The sequence below is a fragment of the Amphiprion ocellaris genome, chromosome 12, assembly GCF_022539595.1.
Source record: "Amphiprion ocellaris isolate individual 3 ecotype Okinawa chromosome 12, ASM2253959v1, whole genome shotgun sequence".
NCBI lineage: Eukaryota > Metazoa > Chordata > Actinopteri > Pomacentridae > Amphiprion > Amphiprion ocellaris.
The window spans coordinates 27,216,372-27,227,896 of record NC_072777.1 but is presented as its reverse complement, the minus strand read 5'-3'; the positions used below and the strand labels follow the sequence as shown (position 1 = coordinate 27,227,896).

Here is an 11,525-nt window from a genome sequence, read left to right as displayed (position 1 = left end):
AAAAGAGGAACAATGTTCAGCAGAGCGCATAAAAGAAAGTGAGGGCTAATTTATGCTTACAGATGTACATAATGTGAATCCCTCTCTAGAGACATTTGTTTTTACATTTTTTGTTTCTTCAGCTCCAGACACTAAAGGATCAGCCTGAAGTTAAGTTAACAAGTCAACAAACATGACTTTGACAGTGAAGAATGAGTGGGAAGAAGCAGTCATTAAGTCTGTCTCTCATGTCCGCTCACTGGCCGGGTGTCATTATGTTTATGTTTTGTTTTGTCGCCTCTGAGGAAACCCATCCCTTGTGAGCATGTAGGGAGGGTGTTAACCACCGAGGCCCCAGTTATCTGCCCCGCCATTGGTCACCGCGAAACCTGCATCGGTTTAAAGCCAGACGCTGCTTTCTTCCCTCCTTTCACACAGCACTGCCCTTAAAAAAGCCAGATAGGGAGGGACAGACTGACAGAGTTGGCGAGTGTGACCGTGTGAGAGATAAAGTCAGAATTGGTCTCAGGATGCCTGCGTACGCCACCAACATGAGGCTGAAGTTCCCCATCTTGGCCTTGATATTTGAGATTATCACCATCATCCTGTTTGGAGTGTTTGTGGACTACGATGATGGGAAAGGTCACGGGCACGATCCACACTCCAATGAAACCCACCATGAGGGGAACCCTATGGATCTCTACCCCAGTAAGTCTACCTGGGGCTGCATGCTGAGGGATGCTCTGCTGCTGAATGTCTCAATGTTGGGTCTCTAGATTACTTCGGAAGAGCTTAAAATATTGATTAGCAAGTTTGTATCTTGTGGTTGTAACATGCTGACTATGTGCGTCTTGTTAATTTGCAAAAATTCACCAAAAAAAAAAAACGAAGAAAACATCTGTGACATCTAAATTGGTTTGTTGACTCAAGGTGGTTTTTAGTAGAAAAATACTCAAATCAAGATCATTTCTATGCAATTTCAAAGCTTTGGTTCTTTATTTTTTCCTAACTCTGAGGTGCTGAGTGATCTGAGAATCCTGCCTTCTCTCACTGGAGTAATGTGAATCCTGTTTACAGGGTGTAATTTTCCAATTACTTGCAAACAGAAATAGAAGAGTTTGGGGGCTTGTTTTCAGAGCAGGTCTGCTGAATGCAATAAGAGGAGTCATGGGGCTACATTCTTATCTGTCGCAAAGTCTTTTCAAACGCATGCAGCTGAGGAGTCAAGAAGATCCTGCAGGGAAAAGTGTCAGATCTCACACAGAGGAGGTCACATGTGATTTGAATTACTGCGACCAATAAAGGACAGGGACAGACGGTCGTTGGGGCAGAAAAAGCTCCCAAAATATGATTGTTTAGGTTTTGGTATTTTATGTCAAAACTTAAAAAACAGTAAACGACCTTTAATTTTAAGTTGAGAAAAGAACAGGACATGATTGATTTGGTCCCACAGGAGTTATGTCATCCCCATCCTCAACCTACTGCTAACTGAACGTTTATTAAGGTTTCTACAGTTAGGTGGCATCTTTTTATCTTGGACACTTATCTGCGTTAACATAGCCACAGCTTTTAACTTATATTCACCGTGTGAATTACTGCTCATGATTGGGCGGGGCTGTTATGATCAACAGAGATCAGCTCAACATAAAGGCCGCGGCTATCTCCTGCGTCAGATGAAATGCTTTAGACACATTCTGGCATAAAAACAATTTACGAATCTTCATTATTTCATTTCTTTTGCACTTTTATTTATACTAGATAAGAGCTAAGTTAAAGATCCTGCTTTAAACAATAATGTAGTTTGCATGAAAAGTTGTTTAAAAAGTCTAAAATTACATTTTTGCTCATGAAGAATAGAGAATATATGGGCAAAAGATTTATAAGAAGTTAAAAAACTCCCATTATGAAGTGTTAAAGGACAAATGTCTGAAAACAAGAGGCTGAGTGCAAAAAAAAAGAGCTATCCTGAATATCCATGACCATTTAAAATATGGTATGCAGTTGCATGCAGAGATCCACTACTTAATGCATACCAGACATCTGTAATTATAGCTTCAAAGCAAGACAATTAAGCAGATTAATATGTATAGTGCAAGTAAAAGTTCTAACAACTTTATCATCGTGGAACAAGTCAGTAAGAAAAATGTTTAAATGTTAGTGGCTGGACTAAATTCTGATTGTCTAGTTTGCCAAAACACTGCAGAAGGTTCTAATTATGACTCTTGAGTAACTTCATCTTAAAGAGGGGCTCATATCCAGAATGAAAGCATCAAAGCAGAGGAAATTTGTTGCTCCAGCGTTTGAAAAACTTAATTTATGTGTGTGCACTGGTTGCATCACTTCTCTCCAGTCAGTACTACAGTAGCTCCCGGGGGATTCTCTCTTGTCTTGGCTCAACCAATTCTTCAATAGACTCCATGTTACCTAACGTCTGGGCGTGGTGCCAGTCACCGTGGCTGCCTTCCAACTTTATCTCATCCCCATCCTCAATCTACTGCTAACTATGAGGGAAGCAGGTCTGAGTCACCCAGCTGAGAAATGGAGAGGAGTCAAAAAGTAAGCCGAGGGGCAAACAAGTTTCCCTAAAAACAGCTCCATGGATGAACGCCCGGTCAGATATCTACACTTCAGCTCGCTGCTGCACACATAAGTGCTCAAAATGCTGATCACTAATACTAATTATTATTCAACTGACAGGATGAGATAAGACGACTAACCTAAGGAATTTCAACCTAATCTAATAGAATTACAGTAAAGTCTTTAAGTCTGATTACAACGGCAACAGTCTTTCCAAATAAAAAGTTAATAGTTTTGAGTATTTCAGTTCACACCACAATCAACTCTTTATGTATCCCGGATTTAAAGCACACATAGAGATTCCTCACAAAAATGAATTGTTAGTGTGTTTGTGTGTTTACCAAAAAGGTGCTGACACACTCTATATGCAGATAGGGTTTATGAAACTCTGTGTGGATGAATTTAATCGGCCTCATCATTATCTTTCAGAAGCTGCTGCATTTAAACAGGTGCTTGCATGATTCTCTGTGCATTATGCAAATGCACTCTGAAGTAAACAGTGTAGGAGTTTGGTGCTGCAAATACTTCAAATGCACTAAAAACTCCAGCTTTTTCACCCAGGGCTATACATTTTTTTTAAATGAAAAAAATAAATAATATCAATAATAATTTAGTATGTAAAACATAATAGTGTCCTAGTGCTAGGAAAGGGTTAGCTTAGCTTTGCATGGTCTGACTCTGCAAGTATAGTATAGTATAGTCTGAAAACCTGCAACTGGCCATGTGTTCCGCTATCTGGGTGCTACCATTTTCAAACTCCACTTCACTACAGGAAACAACCATCTCCGGTAGTTTTTCTTCAGTGAATTATACGTCTTAATGACAGTTCTCGCCTCCCTGCATGCAAATGTCTGACCAAAACAATTCCGCTAACGCTGCTTTGAGGTGGCGCTGCTGATAAGTTCTTTGCTTAGCTCCGCCCAATACAATTATGATTGATTTAATACAATAAAATACAAACAAAGCAGACTGCTTTATTAACAGAATGGAAATGAGTTGCAGGTAGACCATTCTACAGCATGCAACACTTAGCTAGCTTAGCACAAAAACTGGAGACAGACAAACAGCTAGTTCGACTCTATTCAAAGCTAGCAAAGACCAGAATCGCTCAATGTTTAACAGGTTTTATATAAGTGTCCAAACAGCACGTTAGCAAACTATTTCTCGGCCAGGTGCAGTAACTTCCTGGAACTCTTATATGGTTGCCTGGCAACCTCACAAAGAAGGCTAGACTGCAGCAATTAAGCGAACGAGATATAATATTTCAATTACAGAGCTTTACAGGTGATAATGGACAGATCTTTTCACTTTCAGACAATATGAGGATAACTGACAACTAAACTGACAACAAAAAATACTTCTCAGATCATAAAAATGTTTCTTTAAGACTGTAGAATGTATAAACCTGTCTTTTCAATAGCAAAAGAAAGTGTTTCCTGGCCAGAGAATAGTTACAAGCTCATTATAAACTAAGGAAATGAAGTCTATTGTTTCCCAGCCAGCCCATATCTCCACCTTGATGTCTTTTCCACATGAGAAGTTCATCATATCAAGCTTAGAGGCGGAAATAGGAGTTGCACGTCCTGGCATGATGATGACTGCCTGAGGAAGCATCCAGTTCTACGTAATTCCCCCCAAAAACACCGTGTCTTAACTCAGATTATCTCCTCTTAAAGACCTCACAGTTTTTATGTTCTTACTTTTTTAAGAATTTAGTGAAAACACCTCAGACGGATCGTGAAACATGGGATATTACAAGCAAATTTCAAACACTGCTGTCATTGTAAGTCTTACTGACACAAAGACATAAGAGTGCACCAAATGTCCACTCCCCCTGAGACTTTATAAGTTTAAACTTATTAAGATCATATGCACTTAATAGAAAAACAGCACAACCCAACAGGAACAGCAGGGGATTTCTCCTGGAATGCTATTCCCAGTGTGATTGAATTGCTTTTCCAGCCAAAAGGTCACATATGACAACACAGCCGTTGTAGAAGGAAATGACTCCTCTGAAGTTCACTAACTGCTCAATAAGTAATTTAAACCACAAAGTCAAAAGAATATCATTGTCAAAAGCCAAATCATAGCAAATAAATGAGCATTTGATTGAAGGCAAACTTTGTGTTTTATCTGATTTAAGGTTAAATGAGTCTAAAATGTCACAGCAAAGAAACACCCTGTCGGTGAATCTGCAGCAGAACTGACCTCCCTTCTCATGTTTACAGTGTTTCAGGATGTCCATGTCATGATCTTCATCGGCTTTGGGTTCCTGATGACGTTCCTCAAGAGATACGGGTTCAGCAGCGTGGGCATCAACTTGCTCCTGGCCGCCTTCGGGCTGCAGTGGGGTCTCCTCATGCAGGGCATCTGGCATCTGGTCGATGGCAAGATCAAAATCGACATCTTCAAGTAAGACTGATTTTATTGATGGATGCCATGCAGTTAAATATACAGAACTATGCAAAGATTTTTGACATGGATGGTTTTAAAAAGGGTGCCATCAATAATTTTCACAAATATCTTCGTTGAGCGAGCAGCAAGCAGAAAAAACTACATTAAAACAATATTTTATGTGAGCACTTTGGGGCAACAGTTGTCCAAAGCACACGTGTAGTTTTTTAAGGTGCTTGATATGTATGTTGTTTCAAGCTTTTTGGACAATGTGTTACAGTTGTTAAGTTGATTGAGGGTGTGTTGATGTCTTCTGCTTTTTCATGTAATCCGACTCCATTAGGCTGCCATCAGGGCTCTATGGAGGCCATGCCATGTGCTGCAGGGCTCTTTGTTCTTCTTGCCACTGAAGATCTTTCTTTTTTAATCTGGCTGCATGTTGTCAAGCTGCATAATAAATTTAGGACTGATCAGACACCTCTCTGATGGTACTATGTGATATAAAAGGCCCTAAACATGCTAAAACCTGCATTTCACCACTTAGTTAATGCTTAACAACTTGTCCTGTTCGCTGCTGAGTAGCTCTGATAGATCACTTTATGTTCTGGATTAGGGCTATTAGGTTCTCCTCATGACTTGTTTTCTTCCCTCTCTTGCAGAATAATCAATGCAGACTTCAGCACAGCTACAGTCCTGATCTCCTTTGGTGCCGTTCTGGGTAAAACCAGCCCCGTGCAGCTCCTCATCATGACCATACTGGAGATCACCATTTTCTCCATCAATGAGCATCTGGTGGCTACTGTTCTAGGAGTGAGTTTTACAGGGACACAAACACATGAAGATGAAGTAAATCACACTGTGTTCGTGGAACTATATCCAAAACTGTTGTGGGTCTGTGCTGCCTTCCATTTAACAGGCTAATGATGTTGGAGCATCGATGATCATCCACGCTTATGGAGCTTACTTCGGCTTGGCAGTGGCCCGTGTGCTTTACCGACCAGGCTTAAGAAACGGACATGAGAATGATGGATCTGTTTATCACTCCGATCTGTTTGCTATGATTGGTAAGAGACAGCAACACTTCAAACAAATATATTATATGTTAGTCATATGTTTACAGCAGTAACGTGCTCCATTTGGCTGGAAGTTTCCCTCTCAGGGTCATCTTGCACACGTACAACTTGTGCCACCTAGTGGAGACAAACAGTCATGCACTATGTACTATGATTGAGTTGACTTACACTAATTTGATCTCAACTGTGTATCAGTTTTGTTTAGTCAAACAAAGTGTATGAACACTAGTTAACTTTCAGTCTCATTCGTCATGAATGTGACTTAAAAAATTGCTGTTTGTTTACTTGCCTCCTCTACAGGAACCGTCTTCCTGTGGATGTTTTGGCCCAGCTTTAACTCGGCCATCGCTGAGCCAGGTTTCACCCAGCTCACCGCAGTGATCAACACCTACCTCTCCCTGGCTGCCTGTGTGCTCTCTGCCTACGCCATCTCCAGCCTCGTGGAGCACAAAGGAAAACTGGACATGGTCAGGAGGCAACTTTACGATAACTAGAATTTCCTGAATTTAAAAGCACAGGTTCAGTCAAATATCTGCTTTTGTGTATTTATTCTCTATAGGTGCACATTCAAAATGCCACCTTGGCTGGTGGTGTTGCCGTGGGAACTTGTGCCGACATGAACATTGGGCCATTCGGGGCCATGCTGATCGGACTCATCGCTGGCATCATCTCAACCCTGGGCTTTAAGTTCCTGAGTGTGAGTGGAGAAAAGCAAAGGCGAAAAACAAAAATGGCATCAAAAGTGATCAATTCAATTCAAACTTTCTTAAAATGTTTTAAATTGAAACTCCTTCAACCTTGAGGTGCAACAATTAAGCATTTAAGCGCCAAAAGCCAAAATGAACAACCTCAGGCTCTATGAATAAGAGATGCTTGACAGAATTTTATCCCCATCACCACACCAGAGTGAGCTCTGAACAAAACAAAGGCAAAAATGTACCTTTTTTTTTTTTTTTTTTTTACCTCAACCAAATCAAATCTGAAAATTAGAGAGTGAATAACAGCATCACAACAATGAGTCAGTGGCATTGATGTTACTGAACCTGTTCTAAAAATGTTCGACTGCAGCTGGTATGAAAGAGGCCTCTTTATTCAATGTGCCACACTCAGCAAGCTTCTAAAAATGGCAGCGGGTTGCATTTTACAGAAATGGTCTGGTGCAGGAACTTCCAGGGTAGAAGAGGCTAATAAAATGTGCTGCATTTTTCATAATAATTTTAGGCAGAAATGGCAAAAATAATCATTGGTTAAGCTTCTTAAATGTGAATATTTAGTTTTTCTTACCTTTTCTCTGATAGTAAATTGAATATTCTGGGTACTGGGCTGCTAGTCAGATAAAATAAGATGATGAGATGATGATGGGCCTTGTACACTGTCAACATATAGGGTTGAACTTTAAACCCAATTTTAAAATCTAAATGCCCATTTTACCTTTAATGAAGACAGTCCATCGGTTGCTAAAAGACATCTTCTTTCCTTCCTCTGTAGCCCATCCTGGCATCCAACCTGGGTATCCAGGATACCTGCGGTGTCCACAATCTGCATGGCATGCCTGGCATCCTGGGCGGGCTGGCTGGTATTGTGGCTGTGGCTTTGGGGAAGAAAGAGAAGTAATGACCGTCTCACTCATCACAAATTTTATATATATTCACATATATGCACATATAGGAGTGGTATTTGTTGCTTTAAGGTAATTGTACGCTTCATTTAAACATCAGCTCTGACTGTCCTGTCTCTCCTCCTGTTCAGTGGTGATCCTGCCATGCAAGCTGCTGCCTTGGCTTCATCTCTCGGCTTCGCTTTGGTTGGCGGTGTTGTTACAGGTGAGCGAAAGGTGACAGGCGACTGTGAAATTTCTGAGGTCACTACTCGATAGGAAAGACCTTGTGATTTAACAAAAGGGCAGCATCTGAATAAACAAACAATTCATTTTCTTCTTCCAGGATTCATAATGAAGTTGCCGTTCTGGGGACAACCTCCAGACCAGAACTGCTTCGATGACTCTATTTACTGGGAGGTAGGAAATCCCGTCCCTCATAAATATTATCTCCAGTGTCTGACTGTCAAGCATCACAAGTGGCAGAGGCAGTGGATTCCATGTTTACTGAAGTTATTAGATGAGTGGTTTGAGGATTACATCAGATAGATGTGGTTTCTGGCATTAATATAATCCAAATTATATCAGACAGGTTTGAACTGATTTATTTTATTCATTTTTAATTAGATTGTTTTGGAAGTCACCGTTGGCAAACTCAGTAACTATGTGCTGTCCGGATCAATTCCGCTCATGTTGTTTAAGCCTATGTCATTGTGCTGCACACAAATAATTCATATTGCATGTTTTCCAGGTTCCTGAGGAGGAGGAAGCAAACGAGGAGAGCTTGGCTCATGCAGATCATTCAAAGAACAAAGCAGAAGCTTAGATATCTGCCCACCGTCCATGCAGCCAGAAATGAAGGATTATTATTTAGCTACACTGTGTCTGTAGATAACAATTTGTCAGTTATATTAATGTCATTTGAGAAAATAGATTTTTTTTTTTTAAAAAATGGGGTGCTTAGTCCGTATTTGAACCATTTTATATATATATGAAAAATATACTACCTACACACAGGATATTATTAACCTTAATCTGGTTTAAATTTGCAATCAGTAAGGGCATGGAAATATTTACAGATTAGAGACTAAAAAGGCAATTTTTTTCTAACAAGTGTTGGTAAAAATATGCGTTTAATCCAATTTACATACAGAGAAGGAACCTTCAACTTCAGGGATTTTTTTATACTACAAGTTTTAATAACTTACAACCTTCATGAACCCCTGTACAATCTAAAAAGTACTGGTTGGGCACAGCAAAAAAAGCTAATGCAACAGTATGCATCAATGCTTTTGAGAAGTGATAACTTCTAATTAAATTATGTTCAACCGACAAACTATACTGAGTTAGAGTAAACAACTTTTCCTATACAATTTAAGATATTTTTAATTTCCAGTCTAAACCAAATTGGCATGTTAAGATGGAAGAGGGGACTCCAAATCCTCAACACAAGGTGAAGAAAAATTTCATTACGAAGCCAGTTTTATTAAGTTACCTTCACTTGAATGTATTTTTAAATCAAGTAATGAAGTCAGTTGCGTTTAACACAATATTAAGTAGACTCAATTACCAACATTATTATGTAAACACAACCCATGTAAGTAATGTTGAAAGGTTTATCTCAATCAGTAAACCATATTTTTTTTATCTTGTAACTGTGCATTTAATTAAATAGTGGGAATAGGTCCCTTGAATTCCTTTTTAGAGTGTACAAAACAAGGTGGGCCACTTCACAGCTTAACTGCTGATCATAGACTTGTATAAGAGATTGACGTAGCTACTGTGACGTCAACTGTTGGTCTCTGCACTGAGAGAATGAAGCCTGGATTTTGCTACTTCCTGGCTGACATCTTGGATTTTTGGAGCCAGAAATGAAAAATTGTTTGTGAGAGTGCGGAGCCGGAGAGCAGCGATTGGCCAGACTGACGTTAGCCTTCATAGTGGAGATCAACTCAACAGGTAAGTGTTAAAGTCATCTTAGTAACTTGTTTTCATGTCTGGACTACATCACATATAAAGCAGTGATCTATGTTATTGTAGCTGAAGTTACTGTAAGTTAACAAAAGGCTGTAACCACTGATGGTAAACATGTTCTAACATTGTATTTTAAAGTTGTTCTGTAAATCTCAAGTTATGCTTCCTGACTTAGTGTTAACACTGATGCTAAATCAGTTTTGTCAGCGTCATAAATTAGCTAACTGTTAGTTGTGCCTAACCTTACTGTTTTTAACAGCTTGTTCCATTTCACTGACAAAAACGTCTGTTGAAAATGTTCTTTTTCAGAAACAGTCACGTTACTGGGGTCTACCCACCATCACACTGAACTATAGAGGTGAGTGGTACTTTTCTGCTATTTAATGTAAAACAGAACAGCATTTTTTTTTCTCTACAACAGTGTATGGACAGATAACTGTGTGGAGCTCATGTTAGTGCTAATGATATATTAGAATAAAAAGAATAAACTTTATTGTCCATCTATGGCAGTAAAATCTTGTTTGGTCTCAACTAGGAAAACAAACGTTTCCATAAGATTAAAAAATAGGACAAAAATACAACACTCTATTGTGTTCCATTCATATCCTGATGTGTTCACTCTGATATTTAATGTTCCAGCAGTTGGAATGAAAGAACCTTGGAGATCTTTTCCTCACTGTTAGTGTATTTTCCTTCCAGCCTTGGTCTGGATCATTGGGAACATCTGGTCTGATGGACTGAGAGCTACTGAGAACATGAACATCCAGCTGTGGTTGTCTTCTCTCCTTCATCACTGTGAGGAAGAGCAGCACTGGTGTCCTCCTCATCCTTCCATTAATAACAATAATGCTGCAGATTCAGCTCCTCTCTTCATAATACAACTTTTCTTGTGACTGTTGAGTATTTACACTTCACTGTAAGGCAACATATTTATTCATCCATTTATTTCATGTGTTTACACATTTTTCCAGTTCTGAATTGTTAAATAATGTTGTTTTAAAATGTGTAATAAAGATAATGAAGCTGCTGCCCTGAATGTGTTGATGTTTTAATGCTGCATATCTGCTATAAACGATAGCAACATGTTCTCTGCATTATCATTATGCTACAACATCAGAGATGAAGTTAAAGGCAAGAAATGGAACCTGTGAATACTAAGAAGAGAGAATAATAAACTGCTGAAAGAGCTGGTCTGAGCTTCTGTAAGTTAAAGCTAAACAGGAAGTGGCTCACTGAGGATGTCGTCCATTCAGTCTCCTTCTTCACATCCAGATGAGGTTTTCCTTCTGTTGGCTTCACTCAAAAGATCCTCACAGTGAAAATGAGAAACCTGAGATGAAGACAGACATCACAGTATCAGCATTGATAGCAGATTTTCATTTTTAAGTGACAGTGGAAAGAGTTCCTATTTCATATACACTACCGCTAAAAAATCTGGAGTCATTTAGAAATGCTATTGTTTTTGAAAGAAAAGCAGTTTATTCAGTGAAGATAACATTAAATTAATGAGAAATACAGTATAGACATTGTTCATGTAGTAAATGACAATTATAGCTGGAAAAAGCTAATTCTACTGCAAAAAGTGCCAACATAGTAATATAAAAATACTCCATTACAAGTAAAAATCATGCATGAAAAATCTGACTTAAGTAAAAGTGCATAGTGGTAAAATGCGGTTGGAGTATTGCAGTAAAGTAAAAGTCCCGGTTTAGATGTAGTGGAGGGGAAATGTAGCACAACATGAAAATATTTAAGTAAAATACCTTAAAACTGTACACAGGTGCAATATTTGAGTAAACATATTTAGTTATATAACAGGTTTTTAGGGGGTTTAATGAAAATAAGGTTGTGATCTGGATAAGAAAAAGCTCTGAAGCCAATGTTTGTCACGGCGTGGAGGTGAACCAGAGCAGAGAGCACAGACGAGGGAC

General features: G+C 39.1%; 1 protein-coding gene across 1 annotated transcript; it reads left to right on the top strand.

Annotated features, from left to right (window-relative positions):
* Positions 1–411: 411 nt before the first annotated feature.
* Positions 412–10,630, top strand: LOC111578768 (ammonium transporter Rh type A-like). The gene is made up of 12 exons (XM_035955269.2): positions 412–687; positions 4,785–4,968; positions 5,610–5,760; positions 5,867–6,014; positions 6,324–6,490; positions 6,583–6,720; positions 7,512–7,633; positions 7,773–7,846; positions 7,967–8,040; positions 8,372–9,579; positions 9,904–9,952; positions 10,294–10,630. The coding sequence occupies exons 1-10, from the start codon at positions 510–512 to the stop codon at positions 8,444–8,446; spliced, it is 1,311 nt and encodes a 436-aa protein (XP_035811162.2). The 5' UTR covers positions 412–509; the 3' UTR covers positions 8,447–9,579; positions 9,904–9,952; positions 10,294–10,630.
* The last annotated feature ends 895 nt before the right edge of the window (positions 10,631–11,525 follow it).